Raw genomic sequence first — 23,428 nt, 5'->3', positions numbered from 1 at the left:
GAGAGCTCAGTTATATCCAGAACCTTTCAAAGCAGTAGTTGGAAGTGGAACAGATGAGGAGAGTTAAAGAAAGATGCTCAGCAGGAGGCCAACTTCAGCAGCTCAGGACCTGAGGCTTTGCGTGTGTTACCTCTGCTCTGCAGAGAAACTGACCCCAAAGAATCCACGTCTACAAGACTGAGAAGTTCTACCTTTTCTTCTTCCCTTTTTCCAGAAATTTGGAGAGCTTGCAATGACCAAAGAATCAAAAGCCTTGATGGGACTTTACCGTGGTCAGACCCTATGCAAGAAGAATAAATTTGGAGCTCCGCAGAAGGAGGTTAAGTAAGTCAGCTCTACATAGGAAGCCCCTGTGGATTTCAGCACGTGCCACGCTTGTCGATGTCTCTGAAGATCCATAGAGCTAGATTTATACCTTCAGTCTTGCCCTAAACCTCTTCTGTCCTGAGCACTTTAGATCCCTATTCCTACGAAGGATTTTTTGGCTTTCAGAGTTCTGCCTGTGCTGAGTTTTCTCCTGACCTCTCTAATGTCTCCTGTAGAGGCATTTTTGTCTCACTATTGATGTCCCCTAGAAATATGGTTTAGGTTTCCCCTTCCTAAACCAAATACACACACTATGTGCTGTTTAATGACCTTGTCTCTCTCTGTGACTTGAGATACCCTCTCTGGGAACTCACACTTCTCCCTCATTAAAAAAAGTAAAGCCTCATTCTAGTCGCTAAAGTCTTGTCCTTCGTTTAGCTTACAGCCTAAGCGTTTGAGAGCCTACTTACCTGTTTCATATCTATTCTGTTCAGTGAGCCTTTCAGTGTTAATGCTGCCTAAATGGCTCTTCAGCGTCTTAAGTTTAGTAAATGCCCCTAAACTCACCCCCTTGCTCCGTGGCTCTTAACCTGGGCAACGTTGCCACCAGGGGACACTTGCCAATCTCTGGAAATATTTTTGGTTGTCACAGCTGGGGAGGGAGGGGTGGTACTGGCATCTGGTGGCCAGAGGCCCGGAATGCTGCTAAACATCCTACAGTGCACAGGACAGCCCCACAACAAAGAAGTATCCAGTCCAAAATGTCAGCAGTGCTGAGGTTGAGGAACACTGTCTACCTGAATTACAGAGAGGGATTTGTGAAAGCAGCTAATGTTACTACTTTCTCCAGCCGCTCACATTTAATGAGATTGCAATCCAAAGCAGAAGAGGAAATTAATAAGAAGCCCAGGTGAGAAGACAAGATTCTTGCCAAGAGGGCTGATTTCCAAATTAGAATATGAAATACAACTGTAACTGCTTCTCCAGCACACATGGTGATCGGTATCGGTCGGGTTATCTGTGTACCACCTAATGTTGACAATATCTTGCGTTCAGTGGGTGAGATGAATTACTTCCACGCTGCAGTGGAATGATGATATGGCTACTTAAATCTGAATCTCTTCATACATACTACAAAAATTACTCTTAAATTTTAAATTGGACTTCCCTGGTGGCACAGTGGTTGAGAGTCCGCCTGCCAGCGGTTACACGGGTTCAAGCCCTGGTCCGGGAAGATCCCACATGCCGCGGAGCAACTAAGCCCCTGCGCCACAACTACTGAGCCTGCACTCTAGAGCCTGTGAGCCACAACTACTGAGCCCACGAGCCACAACTACTGAAGCCCGCATGCCTAAAGCCCGTCCTCCGCAACAAAAGAAGTCACTGCAATGAGAAGCCTGTGCGCCACGATGAAGAGTAGCCCCTGCTCGCTGCAACTAGAGAAAGCCCGCGTGCAGCAACGAAGACCCAACGCAGCCATAAATTAATTAATTTTTAAAATTTTAAATTATAAAATGTTTACTCTTAAGCTGATTAGCCACTCCTGACTCCTACTCTGGTCTGCATGTAACTCTTACTGTTATATGCAGATAGAATATAATACCACCTGGAGAAACTGTTATTGTGTACCAGTACACAGAAAAGACAGGCAGCATGCATGTGAAACTCATGTAAGAAGAAATAAGAAAATGAGAATCAAAATACTTAAGCTTACAAAAATTCTCCCCCCAAAACAACCACAATGCAAAACTGTAGCAGAATGCTTCCAAACTTGAATTATATATCCTTAAATAAATATTTACAGATAAGAAAAGAATCACTTTGAATCAGAAGTTCAAAAACTGGGCTTCCCTGGTGGCACAGTGGTTGAGAGTCCGCCTAACGATGCAGGGGACACGGGTTCGTGTCCCGGTCCGGGAAGATCCCACATGCCGCGGAGTGGCTGGGCCCGTGAACCATGGCCGCTGAGCCTGCGCGTCCGGAGCCTGTGCTCCGCAACGGGAGAGGCCACAACAGTGAGAGGCCCGCGTACCGCAAAAAAAAAAAAAAAAAAAAAAAAAAGAAGTTCAAAAACTCAGAATTAAATGGGCAGAAAAACAGGATGATGTAACAGTTGACCTAACTTGGGAAATAAATTGAAGAAAAGGAAACATCATCTTAGAAATGAAGAATAAATTATAAGGTACTCAAGGCAGAATAGGTTGAACCGAAAATTTAATAAAAATCATTGAAGAAAGGGCATCCCCCTTCCTGCTTTCCCAGTTGTCAGTAATAGTTCCACTTCTGTCTCTCTAGGCCTCTTCTCCCTTGCCTCAGATAATAATTTGAATTCCTTATGTATTTTCTCTTTTTATAAATTAATTTTTTATGCAAAGAATGCATTCTTAATCTCCTTTTTTAAACTATTATAAGGAAGTTTGAATACTAGATGAATGTTTTGTGTTTATGGTTTGAATGTTTTAATATAAAAGGAATCCTTCAGTATGAATCCTATAATAATCCTTTTTAGTCAATGGTACGACTTGGAGACTATGTTTGTGGGTACATACCAGTTAACTTGTTCCTTTTCATCTTCTACTGAAAGATTGATGACTTCCAATTTTTCATTATTGTAAACATTGTATGACTGTTCATCACAGCATATCATCTTGTGCATAAGTGCATTTCTCTAGAGCAGATAGTAGAATTACTGGGTCATAGAAGATGCAATTTTTGGTTTTAATACATTTGACCTCCTATATAGGGCAAAGTATATACTTCCATCAACCATGCATGAAAGAACAAAATTTTTTATACCCTCACTGTTACTTTTAAAATTTTTGCCAATCTGATGGGGAGAGAATACATTTTTTTAAATTTGCATTTCCCAGATTATTAGGGAAATTGGGCATTTTATTGGCAATTTGTTTTCATTTTCTGTGAATTGCTTTATATAAACCCCTGCCCATTTTATTGGGTTGTCTTTTTTAATTGATATGTGTGTTCTTTATATTTCCCCAGTAGTAATCCTTTGTCTGCTATACCTGTTGTCATTTGTCAAGCAAATTTTTAATTTTGGTGCAGTAAATACATGAATAATTTTTTCAGCTCCTATTCTTTATGTTTTTCTACCCTATTTTCTCATGTTCTCCAGTTACTTAACACTCACCATATAGAAATGTGTATTATCACAAAGCTGCATTTGAAAGATACTCCCAGGAGTTGAAGTTAGGGTGCCTTTTCAGGTCTTGAATATGATTTTTGAACATTATAATCAGAATTGTTTTGAATGAAACAACTCTAATTTAGGTCTACGGTCTTGTAAACTTGGGCTTCTTTTATGAAGGAAGTTCTGAAATTTTTTTTTAGTTACTTATGGGAAAATGGCATATTGTTCCAAAACTATGGAAAACTAAAAAGAGTTATCAGACATGATCTCTATCCCTCAAAAAGCTTAGAATTTAGTTGAGGAGACAAAAATGATGTACATGAAGCTGTTCCAAAATACTGTGGGGTAAGCCAAATGGTCCTGATAAGTTCAAGGGAATTCAGGGGTGGAAAAGGCAGTAATGTGCATGTATGGAGGTGTTTGCGGGAGAGGTAAGGTCTGGAAGCAAAGAAACCATCCAAGAGGCTTTTGAACCAATCCAGGTAAGGGGTGAGAAAGGCACACATTTCAAGAGGAATGAAAGATGACTGGAAAATGGCAAAATCACTAGCAAGTAAGTAGTTGGTAGAAGAGAGAGTAGTCTTTAGGCCTATCACTGCAGGTTGGCTTTTGTTTGAAGAAAAATACTCGTTAATTTAAGCGTAATCCATGTTGTTTTGTTTTCAGTGATCTCAGGTATGATTGAAGATCAGTATAATTCTGTCTCCTTGGGTAGACCAATTCTTTTAGACCTAACGGATTTTTGCATTTAACTTTGAAAATCAGTCATTTATGAAAGATATCTTTTTGTAGGTAAAAATTATTTTAAATACCTTATTGTTGTCCCTGCTTTAGTTGGTTTATTGGAAGATGACCTGGGCAATCTCCCACTTTTACTGAATTAATTAAGATTTATACCAAAAGTCATTTCATCCTTTCCTTTCAGGCAGCTCGCCATTCTTGGCGCAGGGCTAATGGGGGCCGGCATTGCCCAGGTCTCCGTGGATAAAGGCCTACAGACTATACTGAAGGATGCTACGCTAGCCGCGCTGGGGCGAGGACAGCAGCAAGTGTTCAGAGGGTAAGCCTGCTCTCTGCCTTTGCTGGGAGAGTAGCGTGTGTTTTGGTTTTTGCAGTCACCATTTCCTTTCTCCTGAACATGATCTGTATTGGATACTCCATTGTTAAGTCTCATTTCCTTTGCTTTTTAGACATGCTAATTCCTTCTTTCACTTTTTTTCTTTTTTTTGCTGTTGTTGCAGACAATGTTATTATAAATCATTAACATCATTGGAGTCTGAGTGCAGAAGAGAAAACCCTATCTATTAGACGTTTTTAAATGCCATATGGTTTATACTTTGGTATCAGACTAGAAAGTCTCATGTTTGTGAATTTTAATTGCTGTATTGTTATAGAATATTGAAACAGCACGACTGTGTCTATAGAGAGAACTGAGATAAGGATATGAGGAAACGTGTAACTGCATCTTGAAGGTAGGGCTGGGATCAGAACTCATGAACCTCATATTCCTTGACTGGCGTTACCATAGAGAAGCAGTTAACTGATTTGGCTCCACAATATCTGGATCTTATGGACTGTGTCTCCATCTTACTTCTGAATTAATAAACGGGGACTATTATTCTCCCTCCTGCCCGTCCCTCCCTCCTCTCCCCCACCCCACACACATACTGCCTGTTGTGCAGAGGGGAAGAATGGAGCAGCACCTTGGCCAAACTGGGAATTTGTTTCAGCTCATTTCTCTGCTCCAATGTAATAGACTGTCTAAGGCAGGCTGAACTTTGATGGTCTTGCATGTGACTTTTAATTGAGTTCGTTTTTTTTGTTTCTTAAGTGGATTATGTAGCTTAAGTGTGTTTTTACCCCTTTTCTGCTCATATATTGCTACCATAATACTGTGCAGGACCTGGCAGGTTTAATCATGTTGGCAGATAGCAACTATCTTAATGTAAGATAGCAAGGCATTGTAGTAAAAGATTCTGACCCCCCAAAATGGCATGCGCTCGATAACACCATTGCCCTGAGGCCAGCACGCGAGTGTTCCCAGAGTTTCATACAGTCACCAAAATGAGAAGTTGCTCTAAAATAGCCTTTCCCCCTCGATCTCTTGGATCCAGCTGTCCCGGCTTTCCCTTTTTGCGTTAGAAACATCGGGCTCTGGTGAGTGCGCCTCACTGTGCTGCTGACTTGGGACATATACGTGTTTCTTGTCCTCTCGGGAATAGTTTCATTAGGCATTAGAATTAGAGCAACTAATAATGTTTTGAACTCTCACAAGAATTTTGCTTGCTGACTGCTGACACGGTTGTCAGAAACCAGGATATTTGAATCCATACTTTTGAGACTTAAACTGACTACTTCTTTGAACTTACCTTGTGGCGTTAATTTTTCTTTTGGTTAAGGAAACTAGTGAATGGGGTGTAGCTTCATTCTTCTTTCAGAGGAAAACTCTAGGTCATTTATTCTGAAAGTGCGGTCAGATTAAAACCTAAGAGAGCCTATTTTCCCTGGCAATAAAAAACAATCAGTTAAGTGTCTGAGTAGCAGGAATCCTTTTTAGCTCCCTGTGGGGAAGAAGAAACCTTGAGTTAATGTTTTATGTAATCAATATGATGTGCTACTAGGTACTGACCAGGAAATGGATTAAGAATATACGACATAATGCTTGGTCTCTGTCCTCCGGTAGATCACAATTACAGAATAACAAAATGATATGTAAGCAAGTATAAACTCATGGTCTAGGACCCATGTTGGCTGTTTTCCCTATTGTAGGTAGAGAATTACTAGAGCTGCTCTCTTGTTTGCCATTTTAGTGTTCATGTTTACTCCTCTTGGCAAATTTAACTGTTTTATTAGTGATACCGTTTATGCAGGTTGGGCGTGTAGAGGCATCTTTTAGTAGAAAGAATATGGATGTGGGGGTCAACCTGTTTGAACCCTAGGACCCTCCCTTAACTCGCTCTTGGACCACAAGTCCCTCTGAGTCTCCTTGAGCAGCTCAGCTCCCTCAAAATGGGAGCTACCTCACTGAGTTGGTGAAAAACACACAGCACACTATCTGGCCCATGGACACTCAATAAATGTTAGTTTCCTGTTCTCCTCCTCTGACTAGGAATGTGTTTTTTTCCTAGACTGAACGATAAAGTGAAGAAGAAAGCACTAACATCGTTTGAAAGGGACACCTTTTTCAGCAACTTGACTGGGCAGCTCGATTACCAGGGTTTTGAAAAGGCTGACATGGTGATTGAAGCTGTTTTTGAGGACCTCAGTCTTAAGCACAAAGTGCTCAAGGAAGTAGAAGCTGTAAGTAAGGGGCCTGCTGTACTGAATCCTAGTGTTGTGAGTGGAGAACACAGAGACAGGGTTTTTTAAAGGAACTATAGGAAACTTGTGGTTCTTTTTATAGGGCCATTCATTCCCAGATGTAAGGGGTTTTGTATGTTTGTTTGTTTGTTGGAGGCGTGAAGTAGAAAAGAACAGCTTTATTGCTTTGCCAGGCAAAAGGGGACACAACAGGCTTACGCCCCTCAAAACTGTGTCCCCCAAATGTAAGTTTTTATGTGAACCCATGCACACTGTAAAAAGGGCAAATCAGAGTCCTAAGAAAAGACAAACAAGTAGCTTATTAACTTAAGCACAGGGTTCATTAGCCTTATATGGGAGTTCAGTCACCCAAACGTACAAATAACCTCATGGACTGTAGCCAGACGTCTTGACGTCATTGGTTGGCTGCAAGCTATAACTAAACTAATTCAGGTCTAGGCAGCAGAGGAAATAGGGAGAAACAGTTTCTCCAGGCAGGATTCAGATGCTCATTTTGTGGAAATGCTACTCTGGTCTTGAGCCCAAATGCTGTGTGTAGTCAACTCTTGATATGGGATGATATGAACAAAACAAGTACTTGAACTGGGTGGTATGAAGAAAGAGGAAAGAAGGAAAGAAGAGATGGCAGTAATCCAGGCAGGAGGTAGAACCGGGTACAGTTAAATAAACAGAGTGTAGGTTAGTAAATGGTGTAAATAAAATGGCACTGACTTTGCAGCATTCTGGGGTATCTTGAGTAGTGGGCTGTACTCCTAAGACTCCCTTCCATGGGAGGACAATCTCTGCTCTACTAAAGAATGAACCTAAGGAGGGTTTAGAAACTAAAGACAAGCAGCTCAGTTTGGGATGGATTCCACTTGTGAAACACACATTCCAAAATCTTTTCTTTAAGCAGAGTGTAATGTAGGTTCAGCGGAGGGAGTGAATTCAGAACAGCTGGGTAGGTGTGTGTTCTCTCTCTGTGCAAGGTGGCACTGCAGCAGAGAAATGGACACAACGTTCCCGGGGCTTTGGGGGCCCTGCTGGGCCAATGGAAGGTAGACTGAGGGGCGGCAAAAACAGACAGAGCCGTTTACCACTAAAAGAGCATTTGCCACCTGACTGGGTGATGGTATTTGCTTTTGGAAAATCAGGATTTGGGAGTATCTGAGTGTAGAAAAGTTTGTTAGTTTTAGCAGTTGGGAAGCCAGTGATCAAGGAAAAGAAAGAGAAAGAAGAGGGATCAGATCAAGAGAAGTGCAGACTATGAACAAATCGATACAGTAGTTCCCATTGAAACATAAAGGTTAAGGGAGAAGAGAAGGGGAAGAAAGAAAAGAAAAGGGGTTTTATATGTCCGTGAAGTCCATGGACTGCGGGAAAGGGAGGCTATTCGGGGAATCATGAATTTTTAGCAGATAGTAAGAAAAGAATAAGAAGATTATTGCTAAAGGTAAAATCCAAAGTGTTACATATGTTGTAGTTATTTATGTAACATGTCACAGGCCTTTACCTTTCTAGAGAAGCTAGTGAAATCATCTAAGGTAGGAGATACTCAAAGAAGTTTTTCAGAAAGGGTGGAAAAGAGCAAGGTCCAGAAAAGATCTGTATTTGGAAAATCAAAGAATTTCAAGTGAAAGATCTTTAGGAAGCCATCAAGTACATCCTCTTACCTGGCCTCTCCTTTCTTTACAGGAAAATGGTAAAGCTGAATCTACATGTGGTATTCCTCAGGGATTTAAAACTTCACTTCTCTTCCTCTCCACAGAACTAAAGAAACTCACTCCTTTGATATCTTCATAATTCTTGTCTCCAGACCCTCACTGTCTTGCTTGTCTCCTTTACTGTCTTACCATGTCTCAGTGTTCTCTTGGCGTGTGACAAACCACCGCAAAAACAATGACCTTTTCACAGTTTTGCAGTTAGGGCAGGCTCTGAGAGGCGGCTGGCCCTTAATTCCACGTGGCTTCCCAGTGGAGTCACTCGTGGGACTGCATTCAGTTGAAAGCTTGGTTGGGGCGCCTCCCTCTCCCTGTGGCCTGTCCTCGCTTAGTGGTCGAGCCAGAGCTTCTCTGCAGCATGGCTGCTAGCTTCTAAGAGAGCAAGGCAGAAGTCAGTGGACTGCATAAGGCAAGTCCTGGAACTGGCAGAGTCACTTCTGCTACTTTCCGTTGGTAAAAGCAAGTCCTAGGCCAGCCCAGATTTAAGAGGAGGGGAAAGAGACTGTGCCCCTGGATGGGAGGAGAGACACACATGTACAAGAGGGGAAAGATTGTTGCCAGCCATCTTTGGAGACATTGGTTTGCTCTTCATAGAGAATTTTACCACCAACATTAGACGCCATACCATTAATAATGCAGCTTGAGACTATGTTAGCTTTCGGATCATCGGGCTCTACTTTTGACCCACATTATACTTTTGTTGTTGTTGTTGTTGCGGTACGCGGGCCTCTCACTACTGCGGCCTCTCCCGTTGCGGAGCACAGGCTCCAGACGCGCAGGCTCAGCGGCCATGGCTCACGGGCCCACCGCTCCACAGCATGTGGGATCTTCCTGGACCAGGGCACGAACCCACGTCCCCTGCATCGGCATGTGGACTCTCAACCACTGCGCGCCACCAAGGAAGCCCCTATACTTTTGATTAAATAAAATCATGGGCTCTTTAACACAAGTTTACTGCCAAGCCCAGGTCTTGCCCATTAGGTGCCTACTCAGTTATTTTTTTCTCTTTCTTCTCTTTCATAAAATCTTAATGCAGTACTTCACCTTCATCCTCATTATAATTGATCTTATTTTGCACTCAGTTTTTCAGCGTGTTGAATGTATCTTGAATCTTGATTCTCAACTCTGATGTTAGGATTCTGCCTGCCCAGATTTGCACACATTTGACAGATGTGCCTTCTATGTTTCTCATCCAAGTATCTGAATTAAAATATGAATAAGCTGAGATTGTGGGCAGAATGCTGAGAGAATCTCCGTTAGACACTATTCTGCAGGTTGATAAAGCTAATAGTTGTATTCATGCACTGTAGATATAATTATAGTGCTGTACCATTTCTTAGTAACACATGTGTAACATGAAATAGGCATGCACATTATGGTTGGTTCTCTCAAAGGTGAAGGGTGGGCGGGGCCCAAGTGTCACTCATTGGCTTTGCTTTGGTCTCCAGTCATCTCCCAGGCCTACATGACACATTCTTAAATGCTTTTCTCCTGCAGGTGATTCCAGATCACTGTGTCTTTGCCAGCAACACATCTGCTCTCCCAATCAACGAAATTGCTGCTGCCAGTAAAAGACCTGAGAAGGTAAATTCTGAACGGAGGAAAACCCTGAAATGTTTTACTGCTTCAGGCTCATTGCTGAAGGCTTAGAATATGAGAAGGGACTGGTATGGATTATGAAGTGGATGAGGGTGAGGATGTAGTCCCAGAAACTGGCACAAAAAAGCTAGTACCATGACCAGTGTGAGATGCAGGAACAAGTGAACTACAACTAAAATATACCTTGATAGGTGATTTGCATCCCTAATGGGTATTATTATTCAGGTTCAGACTATAAAACCTACGTTTATTACATTTGGGTATTGAAAGATAGACCCTAAAGTAAGAAGAGATGTTCCAAAATAACACTTGAGCTACAGAGCAGACTCTGGTGACTGTCGGGGATGGGTTTGGTTCCAACTCCAGATCCAGAAATGGAAGGTCAGGGGCTGTGGTGGGATGTGTCCAGCCCGGTTTGCTTAGAGCTTCTGCCCAGGACATGAGAGGGGTGGATGTAGAAGCACTTAGAGTGAGTATCTGGAATGATGCCTAGAAATCTATCTTTGGGCTTCTGCTCTCTACCAGGGAAATCAAGTGAAATCATTCAAGGAGAAATAAAACAGTTCGCCTCTCTGGAGGATACCGGTTAGCCTCAGCGGAGCAGAACCAGCCAAAAGTAGGCAGGAAATATAAAAGGCCTTTAAGCAGCTGAAACTGTTAATACAAAGTCCATGTACTAAAAACACGGAAGTCTTTTTATTCCCATTCTAATAGCTTGCTAACTCAAGGTCATCTTGTTCCCTAGCACGCAGCAGATTAGAAGTGGTGTGGGCCTGATAGAGGCAGGTTCAGTGATGGCAGGAGGAGGTTGTAGGGAGAAGTGGCAGCTGAGGGAAGACACAGACCTGGAGTAATGGCAGATAGACAGTCTGGCCACGTCGTAGTCACTCACAGCAGCTCCTCAGCACTGGAGGGCAGCAGAGGAGCCCCTGTTGCTGTGCCTTTGATGCTAACCACTTCACACTTAGCAGTCCTCGCCCCCAGGGATCTTGAGCAGCTTTTAGCACCTGCTTGCCTAGGTCATTCATGTAAGAGGAAGGCCACAGGGGCACAAGTAGGGCGACCCACCTCGGTTTGCCCAGGACACAGGCCCTCCAGTGCTACAGCTGAGAAAGTCCCAGCAGTCCAGGACACAGCTGGCCACCTTTTGGCACAGCTTCTTTGAACGATGTCAATAGGTTTTGCTTGGGGTAGTGATTACGTGGGTAGATACACAGTTGTCAGAACTCATCAAACTGAACACTTTAAGATCTGTGCATTTTTTTCCACTTTTTATTTTTTCATTTTAACATCTTTATTGGAGTATAATTGCTTTACAATGGTATGTTAGTTTCAGCTTCACAACAAAATGAATCAGTTATACATATACATATGTTCCCATATCTCTTCCCGCTTGCGTCTCCCTCCCTCCCACCCTCCCTATCGCACCCCTCCAGGCTGTCACAAAGCACTGAGCTGATCTCCCTGTGCTATGCGGCTGCTTCCCACTGGCTATCTACCTTACGTTTGGTAGTTTATAGATGTCCATGCCTCTCTCTCGCTTTGTCACAGTTTACCCTTCCCCCTCCCCATATCCTCAAGTCCATTCTCTAGTAAGTCTGTGTCTTTATTCCTGTTTCACCCCTAGGTTTTTCATGACATTTTTTTTTCTTAAATTCCATATATATGTGTTAGCATACGGTATTTGTCTCTCTCTTTCTGACTTACTTCACTCTGTATGACAGACTCTAGGTCTATCCACCTAATTACAAATAGCTCAATTTCGTTTCTTTTTATGGTTGAGTAATATTCCATTGTATATATGTGCCGCATCTTCTTTATCCATTCATCTGATGATGGACACTTAGGTTGTTTCCATCTCCGGGCTATTGTAAATAGAGCTGCAATGAACATTTTGGTACGTGACTCTTTTTGAATTATGGTTTTCTCAGGGTATATGCCCAGTAGTGGGATTGCTGGGTCATATGGTAGTTCTATTTGTAGATTTTTAAGGAACCTCCATACTGTTCTCCACAGTGGCTGTATCAATTTACATTCCCACCAACAGTGCAAGAGTGTTCCCTTTTCTCCACACCCTCTCCAGCATTTATTGTTTCTAGATTTTTTGATGGTGGCCATTCTGACTGGTGTGAGATGATATCTCATTGTAGTTTTGATTTGCATTTCTCTAATGATTAGTGATGTTGAGCACCCTTTCATGTGTTTGTTGGCAGTCTGTATATCTTCTTTGGAGAAATGTCTATTTAGGTCTTCTGCCCATTTTTGGATTGGGTTGTTTGTTTTTTTGTTATTAAGCTGCATGAGCTGCTTATAAATTTTGGAGATTAATCTTTTGTCAGTTGCTTCATTTGCAAATATTTTCTCCCATTCTGAGGGTTGTCTTTTGGTCTTGTTTATGGTTTCCTTTGCTGCGCAAAAGCTTTTAAGTTTCATTAGGTCCCATTTGTTTATTTTTGTTTTTATTTCCATTTCTCTAGGAGGTGGGTTGAAAAGGACCTTGCTGTGATTTATGTCATAGAGTGTCCTGCCTATGTTTTCCTCTAAGAGTTTTATAGTGTCTGGCCTTACATTTAGGTCTTTAATCCACTTTGAGCTTATTTTTGTGTATGGTGTTAGGGAGTGATCTAATCTCATACTTTTACATGTACCTGTCTAGTTTTCCCAGCACCACTTATTGAAGAGGCTGTCCTTTCTCCACTGTACATTCCTGCCTCCTTTATCAAAGATAAGGTGACCATATGTGCGTGGGTTTATCTCTGGGCTTTCTGTCCTGTTCCATTGATCTATATTTCTGTTTTTGTGCCAGTACCATACTGTCTTGATTACTGTAGCTTTGTAGTATAGTCTGAAGTCAGGAAGCCTGATTCCTCCAGCTCCGTTTTTCGTTCTCAAGACTGCTTTGCCTATTCGGGGTCTTTTGTGTTTCCATACAAATTGTGAAATTTTTTGTTCTAGTTCTGTGAAAAATGCCAGTGGTAGTTTGATAGGGATTGCATTGAATCTGTAGATTGCTTTGGGTAGTAGAGTCATTTTCACAATGTTGATTCTCCCAATCCAAGAACATGGTATATCTCTCCATCTATTTGTATCATCTTTAATTTCTTTCATCAGTGTCTTATAATTTTCTGCATACAGGTCTTTTGTCTCCTTAGGTAGGTTTATTCCTAGATATTTTATTCTTTTTGTTGCAGTGGTAAATGGGAGTGTGTTCTTGATTTCACTTTCAGATTTTTCATCCTTAGTGTATAGGAATGCCAGAGATTTCTGTGCATTAATTTTGTATCCTGCTACTTTACCAAATTCATTGATTAGCTCTAGTAGTTTTCTGGTAGCATCTTTAGGATTCTCTATGTATAGTATCATGTCATCTGCAAATAGTGACAGCTTTACTTCTTCTTTTCCGATTTGGATTCCTTTTATTTCCTTTTCTTCTCTGATTGCTGTGGCTAAAACTTCCAAAACTATGTTGAATAAGAGTGGTGAGAGTGGGCAACCTTGTCCTGTTCCTGATCTTAGTGGAAATGCTTTCAGTTTTTCACCATTGAGGACGATGTTGGCTGTGGGTTTGTCATATATGGCCTTTATTATGTTGAGGAAAGTTCCCTCTATGCCTACTTTCTGCAGGGTTTTTATCATAAATGGGTGTCGAATTTTGTCAAAAGCTTTCTCTGCATCTATTGAGATGATCATATGGTTTTTCTCCTTCAATTTGTTAATATGGTGTATCACGTTGATTGATTTGCATATATTGAAGAATCCTTGCATTCCTGGAATAAACCCCACTTGATCATGGTGTATGATCCTTTTAATGTGCTGTTGGATTCTGTTTGCTAGTATTTTGTTGAGGATTTTTGCATCTGTGTTCATCAGTGATATTGGCCTGTAGTTTTCTTTCTTTGTGACATCCTTGTCTGGTTTTGGTATCAGGGTGATGGTGGCCTCATAGAATGAGTTGGGGAGTGTTCCTCCCTCTGCTATATTTTGGAAGAGTTTGAGAAGGATAGGTGATAGCTCTTCTCTAAATGTTTGATAGAATTCGCCTGTGAAGCCATCTGGTCCTGGGCTTTTGCTTGTTGGAAGATTTTTAATCACAGTTTCAATTTCAGTGCTTGTGATTGGTCTGTTCATATTTTCTATTTCTTCCTGATTCAGTCTTGGCAGGTTGTGCCTTAAGAATTTGTCCATTTCTTCCAGGTTGTCCATTTTATTGGCATAGCGTTGCTTGTAGTAATCTCTCATGATCTTTTGTATTTCTGCAGTGTCAGTTGTTACTTCTTCTTTTTCATTTCTAATTCTATTGATTTCAGTCTTCTCCCTTTTTTTCTTGATGAGTCTGGCTAATGGTTTATCAATTTTGTTTATCCCTTCAAAGAACCAGCTTTTAGTTTTATTGATCTTTGCTGTTGTTTCCTTCATTTCTTTTTCATTTATTTCTGATCTGATTTTTATGATTTCTTTCCTTCTGCTAACTTTGGGGTTTTTTTGTTCTTCTTTCTCTAATTGCTTTAGGTGCAAGGTTAGGTTGTTTATTCGAGATGTTTCCTGTTTCTTAAGGTAGGATTGTATTGCTATAAACCTCCCTCTTAGAACTGCTTTTGCTGCATCCCATAGATTTTGAGTCGTCGTGTCTCCATTGTCATTTGTTTCTAGGTATTTTTTGATTTCCTCTTTGATTTCTTCAGTGATCACTTCATTATTAAGTAGTGTATTGTTTAGCCTCCATGTGTTTGTATTTTTTACAGATCTTTTCCTGTAATTAATATCTAGTCTCATAGTGTTGTGGTCGGAAAAGATACTTGATACAATTTCAATTTTCTTAAATTTACCAAGGTTTGATTTGTGACCCAAGATATGATCTATCCTGGAGAATGTTCCATGAGCACTTGAGAAAAATGTGTATTCTGTTGTTTTTGGATGGAATGTCCTATAAATATCAATTAAGTCCATCTTGTTTAATGTATCATTTAAAGCTTGTGTTTCCTTATTTATTTTCATTTTGGATGATCGGTCCATTGGTGAAAGTGGGGTGTTAAAGTCCCCTACTATGAATGTGTTACTGTCGATTTCCCCTTTTATGGCTGTTAGTATTTGCCTTATGTATTGAGGTGCTCCTATGTTGGGTGCATAAATATTTACAATTGTTATATCTTCTTCTTGGATCGATCCCTTGATCATTATGTAGTGTCCTTCTTTGTCTCTTCTAATAGTCTTCATTTTAAAGTCTATTTTGTCTGATATGAGAATTGCTACTCCAGCTTTCTTTCGGTTTCCATTTGCATGAAATACCTTTTTCCATCCCCTTACTTTCAGTCTGTATGTGTCTCTAGGTCTGAAGTGGGTCTCTTGTAGACAGCAAATATATGCATCTTGTTTTTGTATCCATTCAGCCAATCTGTGTCTTTTGGTGGGAGCATTTAGTCCATTTACATTTAAGGTAATTATCGATATGTATGTTCCCATTCCCATTTTCTTAATTGTTTTGGGTTCATTATTGTAGGTCTTTTCCTTCTTTTGTGTTTCTTGCCTAGAGAAGTTCCTTTAGCAGTTGTTGTAGAGCTGGTTTGGTGGTGCTGAACTCTCTCAGCTTTTGCTTGTCTGTAAAGGTTTTAATTTCTCCATCAAATCTGAATGAGATCCTTGCTGGGTCGAGTAATCTTGGTTGCAGGTTTTTCTCCTTCATCACTTTCAATATGTCCTGCCACTGCCTTCTGGCTTGCAGTTTCTGCTGAAAGATCAGCTGTTAACCTTATGGGGATTCCCTTGTGTGTTATTTGTTGTTTTTCCCTTGCTGCTTTTAATATGCTTTCTTTGTATTTAATTTTTGACAGTTTGATTAATATGTGTCTTGGCGTATTTCTTCTTGGATTTATCCTGTATGGGACTCTCTGTACTTCCTGGACTTGATTAACTATTTCCTTTTCCGTATTAGGGAAGTTTTCAACTATAATCTCTTCAAATATTTTCTCAGTCCCTTTCTTTTTCTCTTCTTCTTCTGGAACCCCTGTAATTCGAATGTTGGTGCATTTAATGTTGTCCCAGAGGTCTCTGAGACTGTCCTCAGTTCTTTTCATTCTTTTTTCTTTATTCTGCTCTGCATTAGTTATTTCCACTATTTTATCTTCCAGGTCACTTATCCGTTCTTCTGCCTCAGTTATTCTGCTATTGATCCCATCTAGAGTATTTTTCATTTCATTTATTGTGTTGTTCATCATTGTTTGTTCCATCTTTAGTTCTTCTAGGTCCTTGTTAAATGTTTCTTGCATTTTGTCTATTCAATTTCCAAGATTTTGGATCATCTTTACTATCATTATTCTGAATTCTTTTTCAGGTAGACTGCCTATTTCCTCTTCATTTGTTAGGTCTGGTGGGTTTTTATCTTGCTCCTTCATCTGCTGTGTGTTTTTCTGTCTTTTCATTTTGCTTATCTTATTGTGTTTGGGGTCTCCTTTTTGCAGGCTGAAGGTTCGTAGTTCCTGTTGTTTTTAGTGTCTGTCCCCAGTGGCTAAGGTTGGTTCAGTGGGTTGTGTAGGCTTCCTGGTGGAGGGTACTAGTGCCTGTGTTCTGGTGGATGAGGCTGGATCTTGTCTTTCTGGTGGGCAGGTCCACGTCTGGTGGTGTGTTTTGGGGTGTCTGTGGACTTATTATGATTTTGGGCAGCCTCTCTGCTAATGGGTGGGGTCGTGTTCCTGTTTTGCTAGTTGTTTGGCATAGGTTGTCCAGCACTGTGGCTTGCTGGTCGTTGAGTGAAGCTGGGTGCTGGCGTTGAGATGGAGATCTCTGGGAGATTTTCGCCGTTTGCTATTATGTGCAGCTGGGAGGCCTCTTGTGGACCAGTGTCCTGAAGTTGGCTCTCCCACCTCAGAGGCACAGCACTGACTCCTGGCTGCAGCACCAAGAGCCTTTCATCCACACGCCTCCTTAATTTGGGATGATTCGTTGTCTATTCATGTATTCCACAGATGCAGGGTACATCAAGTTGATTGTGGAGCTTTAATCCGCTGCTTCTGAGGCGCTGGGAGAGATTTCCCTTTCTCTTCTTTGTTCTCACAGCTCCCAGGGGCTCAGCTTTGGATTTGGCCCTGCCTGTGCATGTAGGTCGCCGGAGGGCGTCTGTTCTTTGCTCAGACAGGACGGGGTTAAAGGAGCCGCTGATTCGGGGGCTCTGGCTCACTGAGGCCGGGGGTAGGGAGGGTCACGGAGTGCAGGGCGAGCCTGCGGCGCCAGAGGCCAGAGTGACGTTGCGCCAGCCTGAGGCGCGCCGTGCGTTCTCCCGGGGGAGTTGTCCCTGTATCCCGGGACCCTGGCAGTGGCGGGCTGCACAGGCTCCCCGGAAGGGGGGTGTGGATAGTGACCTGTGTTCGCACACAGGCTTCTTGGTGGCGGCAGCAGCGGCCTTAGCGTCTCATGTCTGTCTCTGGGGTCCGCGCTTTTAGCCGCGGCTCGCGCCCGTCTCTGGAGCTCCTTTAAGCAGCGCTCTTAATCCCCTCTCCTCGCGCATCAGGAAATAAAGAGGGAAGAAAAAGTCTCTTGCCTCTTCGGCAGGTCCAGACTTTTCCCCGGATTCCCTCCCGGCTAGCCGCGGTGCACTAACGCCCTGCAGGCTGTGTTCACGCCGCCAACCCCAGTCCTCTCCCGGCGCTCCGACCAAAGCCCGAGCCTCAGCTCCCAGCCCCGCCCGCCCCGGCGGGTGAAAAGACAAGCCTCTCGGCTGGTGAGTGGCGGTCGGCCCTGATCCTCTGTGCTGGGATCTCTCCGCTTTGCCCTCCGCACCCCTGTTGTTGTGCTCTCCTCCGCGGCTCCGAAGCTCCCCCAACTCCGCCACCCGCAGTCTCCGCCCACGAAGGGGCTTCTTAGTGTGTGGACACTTTTCCTCCTTCACAGCTCCCTCCCGCTGGTGCAGTACCCGTCCCTATCCTTTTGTCTCTGTTTATTTTTTTCTTTTGCCCTAACCAGGTACATGGGGGGTTTCATGCCTTTTGGGAGGCCTGAGGTCTTCTGCCAGCGTTCAGTAGGTGTTCTGTAGGAGTTGTTCCACGTGTAGATGTATTTCTGGTGTATCTGTGGGGACGAACGTAATCTCCGCGTTTTACTCTTCCGCCATCTTCCCGGAAGTCCCACTAATGATTATTACAAAGAATATGTAATCAAGATCTGTGCATTTTATTGTATATAAATTATACATGGTAAAGGCTAATTCCTTTTGCTCAGGAGTACAGTTTGAATCAGGTTCTGTCTTTTTAAGTATTTTAGACATAAGTAGAAGGATAATTTGGAGGTTAGAAGCAACTTTTGGATTGATAAATTGATGTAACATGCAAGTGACCTGTGTGTTACACAACGGGAAGTGGGCAGGCTGTGGAGGCAGGCCGACCTTGCTGGCATCCCACTCCGCCATTTACTGACTGACCCTGAGCTACTAATTTTAACCTCCTGATGTCTTTCTTCCTCATCTAGGTAATTAGACTGACTAGTTCACCGAGTTGTCGTGGATTAAATGGAGAGAATAAATGATAAATGTGTTGATGAGTTGTGGACAGTAAGCAGTCGGTCAGTGGCAGATAGTAGTTAATACCTGGTAGCTAAAGTGGGGAGTGGAGGCAAAACTATGAATTAATGGATAGACTTCTTTCACAGTTCAGTTGTGAAGACTATCTAATCGTTAGCTTAATGAGGCTGTTCTCAAACTTTAGCATGTATCAGAATCACCTGCAGGGCTTCTTAAACACAGATCTGGGCCCTGCCCCCGGAGCTCCTCGTTCAGTAGGCCTGGGGACGCCCTGAGAATTTGCAGCTCTGACATTCCCAGGTGATGCTAGTGCGGCTGGTCTGGGTACTTGACTTTGAGAGTCACTGGTTCAATGAGCCTTGAGGGAATTTGAGTGTTGAGAAATGTTATTTAAACCCAGTAAGGTCATCCCTGGGTATCTGTGGGGGATTAGTTCCAGGACCACCAGGAGATACCAAAATCCACAGAAGCTCAAGTCCCTTATATAAAATAGTGTAGTACAGTGCATACGGGCAGCCCTCTGTATCCTCAGGTTTCAGATCCAAGGAGTCAGACCAGTTGAATCTGATTCAACCAGTTGGATCTGCGGTTGGTTGAACCTGTGTATGCGAAATCTGTGGATACGAAGGGCTGACAGTATCCTGGTGGTGAGAGGCATCGACGTAAAATCCAAATATATCTCTGACAGTCCAGCATAGTAAGTAATTCTTCTGCCTGTCTCCCCCCACACCCCGTAAAACGTGGACCCTCTCACCCAAACCATCAGCATCATTAATATAAATGGAACCCTCATTCATTCTTCCCCAGTAAATCTAATTTGGCCTTTAGCTGCGATTTTGGCATTAACTGTTGGTAGGATCCATTGCCCTTAGTGAAAAGCCCTAGAAGCAGGTGGAAGAGAATTCCAGTTAGCTCTCCCCGAACATACTGGACTTTTAATCAAAGAACCATGGCACCAAACCACTTGACGGTACCAAGCAGTATTCCTATATTACAACCGCCTTTCTCTGCAGTGCTTTCCTAGCAAAAAAAAGAATGCTATTAGTTTCCCCTCTCAGAGTTCTTAAATCTGTCGGTGTTTTGGCCCCCCTTCCCAGGTGATTGGCATGCACTACTTCTCTCCCGTGGACAAGATGCAGCTACTGGAGATTATCACAACTCAAAAAACTTCTAAGGACACAACTGCTTCTGCTGTAGAAGTTGGTCTCAAACAGGGGAAGGTCATCATTGTGGTTAAGGTAAGGAGCTGTGTGTCAGAGCAGCAGATTCAGAAAAGTTCCATGAAGACTCCTTATATTTCCAGGTTTGCTTGTAACTCTTCAGTTTAAATATACCAGCTTTTGATATGATTTCCCCTTGGTGGTCTACGGTATGGACAGTGGTGGGCCGCTGGGTCAGGGGCTGGGACATGGCGGGTTCTCCCAGCCATTCCAGACCTTTCAGATGACTGTGAGACTGTCTGCTGTGCTCGTGGATTCAAGCCAGGCTGCCCCTGGCTGTGGCTTCCCCTGCAGTTTAATATTAAGGATTCTGATGGAGATTATAAATCACCTTGAGTTTTGAAGTGGCTTCCGGGGGAGAGAGACCGCTTTCAGACCTGGGAAGTGGCCACAACTGAGGGGCCCATGAGCTCATATTCTCTCCCTTGGCAGGACGGACCTGGCTTCTATACCACCAGGTGCCTCGCACCCATGATGTCTGAAGTCATCAGAATTCTCCAGGTTGGTATCAATCTCAGAATGTTTGAGGCATCTTCCGCTCTTTCAACTAGTTTTCCAAACTGGTAATGTTAAGGTGAGGAGCAGGCTTCCTTCTAACACACTGACTCCCATCTCTTCTCCAAGGCCCTTTGGTGCCCTCTCTTTCCACACAGGGCTGGGAAGTCATGGGCCAACACTGCACTAAAATGGGCAGAATTTTACCTCTGCTCCCTTAGCGTCCTCCCTGCTCCAATAAGCCAAAGGCCCCCGACATGCTCTGTGCGCGGTTTCTGCGTCCCCAACCAGAACAGGGCCCATTCGGTCGGATTGGTGCTACACCCGCTCCTGCTGCACGCAGACCCCTCCAGTGGCCGTACAGGTTGGTCACTGGTGGGAAGCGCGTGGCCACTCCTCGCTGGGGTCTTATCAGACCTGGGCATCACAGGACTCTACAGCACTGCTCCTCGGTAATGTCTGTTCTCTCAGCATCGGGAAACTTAGCCCTGTCTGGCGTGGAATCTCGTTATTTGTGAGATCCAGGATTGCAAACAAGAAGGAAATGAATAATTTGTTCATCTCTAGACTTCCTTAAAATTCTGTAGGTTAGGAAAGGCTCGGACTTTCCCCTTGTGGCTCCCAAGCCTCTTTGTGCTTCCCTGAGTGAAACAGTCCCATTCCTGGGCCTGGCGAGGCGGCACCCAGAAGAGAAGTGGGTGCTGCCCAAGGCCGTTTGTGAGGGCAGCACAAGGAGCCCTTAGGGGAATCTGGGACGGCCCTCCCCTGAGGTGTGGCTTTACTTCCAATCCAGGAAGGAGTTGGCCCTAAGAAGCTGGATTCCCTGACCACAAGCTTTGGCTTTCCTGTGGGCGCTGCTACACTGGTGGATGAAGTTGGCGTGGATGTAGCAAAACACGTAGCAGAAAATCTAGGCAACGTGTTTGGGGAGCGGTTTGCAGGTGGAAGCCTAGAAGTGCTGAAGCAGATGATATCCAAGGGCTTCCTGGGTGAGTAGCCGCAGAGAAACGTCACTAGCATCATTCGTGACGGAAGGCCCACGCGGAAGAGTGTGTTTTCTAAACATAGAGCCCACTGTCATAGGGAATTTAAAAATGATTTCATGGCCACCTCTTTTTAGGCTGGGCCTGTAGATTATGGACAAAAGGCAGAACTCTGGACTCCTGAGGCTCTGCCGTTGCCCAAGCTATGCAAAATTGACAGGCGTTTCATCCTGCCCGAGGCCTCTACTACACCCGTGATACTGCAGGAGCATTGTGTCCAGGCTTTCCGTGTTGTCTGACCACCTTTGTGGAGGAAGTAAACCTCTAAGCAGAGGATGCAATTGAGGCCCACCAGAGAGGTGGCTTTCTCTCTCGGCAAAGTAGCAACAAAATCAACACTAGGACCTGGGCATCCTAGGACCTGGTGTTGCATACCTGGACATTAAAACTCACCCACCTGGCCTTTCCTACCCAGATGCACAGATTTCCAAGCTCCAGGACACACAAGCTCTTTTTTCCTTCGCTGTCAACTCTCCTGACAAACACCAATTTCTAGAGTAGGCTAGATCTACAAATTCAGGAATACGGAAAAGAGGCTAGAGCTTTATACGGACTAGCGGAGAAGAGGACTCTCAGGCCCGGGCTCTGAGAATTTGTTAACTCTCCCTTTTCTCGCTTCTTTTAGGTCGCAAGTCCGGGAAGGGCTTTTACATCTACCAGGAGGGTGTGAAGAGTAAGAATTTGAATTCTGACATTGACAGTATTTTGGCAAGTCTGAAGATGCCTTCTCAGCCTGATGTGTAAGTTCATTTGAGGGGCTGTTGGTGCAGAAGCGTGTTTCTCACCAGCCCGAAGCCTCTTGGACCCTCTGCCATCATTTTTGTTATGATCACCATACGTGACCAGAAAGAACATTCCTGATGCTTAACACTTTTTGCCCTTCCACATTCCACCTCGTCCTCTACCAGGCCTCAGGGTAAGGACTGCAGCCCAGCCTTGGGAAGACCCCTTGGGAAGCCTTCCCTCTGAGGGTCCCAGAGAGCAACTAGAAACACGGCTCTCCTAGGCCTGCTCACCCTCCGCGCTGTTTGTTATCATTTGTAATCAGCAGCTGCTGATGTCAAGAGATGCCGTCTACCCCGCCAGACCCTGTTCTCAGTGCCCGGCTCCGGGTTAATTAGGGCAAGTAGCCCTCTGCTGTCTTCTTCCAAGGGCAGCACCTTCTCTAGCATTGGAGGTTCACAAGGGCTGGCCCGGAGCTCCAGCAGCACCAGCCCTCACTCCCATTCTGCACCGGGGTGCCTGCGTCCTCCCCTCTTACCCTGCCCCTCCCTGAATGTCTCTCCCTGTTGGCAGCTCCTCGGACGAAGACATCCAGTACCGCCTGGTGACCAGATTTGTGAACGAGGCTGTCCTGTGCCTGCAGGAAGGGGTCTTGGCCACGCCTACAGAGGGAGACATCGGCGCCGTCTTCGGGCTTGGCTTCCCCCCCAGTCTTGGAGGTCGGTCTTGCAAGTCAGGAAGGTAGCTCGCTTCATCCCGGAGCTCGTTTCACTTCTCCTTGAACAACGTCCTATTTCTCCTTTTAGGGCCCTTCCGCTTTGTGGATCTGTATGGTGCTCAGAAGATAGTGGACCGGCTCCGGAAGTACGAGGCTGCCTATGGAAAACAGTTCACCCCGTGCCAGCTGCTTGTGGACCACGCCAGCAGCCCTAACAAGAAGTTCTACCAGTGAGCAGGCCCTGAACCCTGCTCACTCACCCACTAACGCCAACCGCGGCAGCGCTGGTTCTCGACAGAGTGGCATCTAGGTTTATCAGAGGAAAACAAATCCTGGCGTTGGGTGTGCGCCTGCATTAACGTGCCTTCAGCTGTGAGCCTCTCTCCCTCCCGGGGAAGTCTGGCTGTGAAGCGGTTTGTACTTCACGCTGGAAGGTGGAATCCTCTGTGCTCACGAATTTGTAAGCCCCGAGGCCCCGAGTAGCAGCGTCTCTGGAGCCATCCTTGCTGCCTGTTCCTCCCAGGAGACCAGTGGTGGCCAACGGTGGTGAGGGCAATTCTGCACCCAGCCAAATACTTAACGATAAAAATCACTTTATCAGCTTCTCTGCCTGCCTGCCGCTTTCTCTTCTGTCTTTGCCCTCGTGGTT

The 23,428-nt window shown here is 44.2% G+C and overlaps 1 protein-coding gene across 1 annotated transcript in view; it reads left to right on the top strand.

The window, feature by feature from the left end:
- Window positions 1-23,386, top strand: part of HADHA (hydroxyacyl-CoA dehydrogenase trifunctional multienzyme complex subunit alpha) — a 54,470-nt gene extending 31,084 nt beyond the window's left edge. The window contains exons 11-20 of the mRNA XM_032653781.1: window positions 215-324; window positions 4,380-4,514; window positions 6,583-6,754; window positions 9,973-10,059; window positions 19,678-19,818; window positions 20,233-20,301; window positions 21,089-21,284; window positions 21,964-22,078; window positions 22,635-22,780; window positions 22,868-23,386. Coding sequence (XP_032509672.1) covers window positions 215-324; window positions 4,380-4,514; window positions 6,583-6,754; window positions 9,973-10,059; window positions 19,678-19,818; window positions 20,233-20,301; window positions 21,089-21,284; window positions 21,964-22,078; window positions 22,635-22,780; window positions 22,868-23,013 — 1,317 coding nt within the window. The 3' untranslated portion in view covers window positions 23,014-23,386. The remainder of the gene's footprint in view (window positions 1-214; window positions 325-4,379; window positions 4,515-6,582; window positions 6,755-9,972; window positions 10,060-19,677; window positions 19,819-20,232; window positions 20,302-21,088; window positions 21,285-21,963; window positions 22,079-22,634; window positions 22,781-22,867) is intronic.
- The last annotated feature ends 42 nt before the right edge of the window (window positions 23,387-23,428 follow it).

The sequence above is a fragment of the Phocoena sinus genome, chromosome 13 (assembly GCF_008692025.1).
Source record: "Phocoena sinus isolate mPhoSin1 chromosome 13, mPhoSin1.pri, whole genome shotgun sequence".
Lineage (NCBI taxonomy): Eukaryota > Metazoa > Chordata > Mammalia > Artiodactyla > Phocoenidae > Phocoena > Phocoena sinus.
The sequence above is the reverse complement of the archived record's forward strand: the minus strand, read 5'-3'. Positions and strand labels throughout refer to the sequence as shown.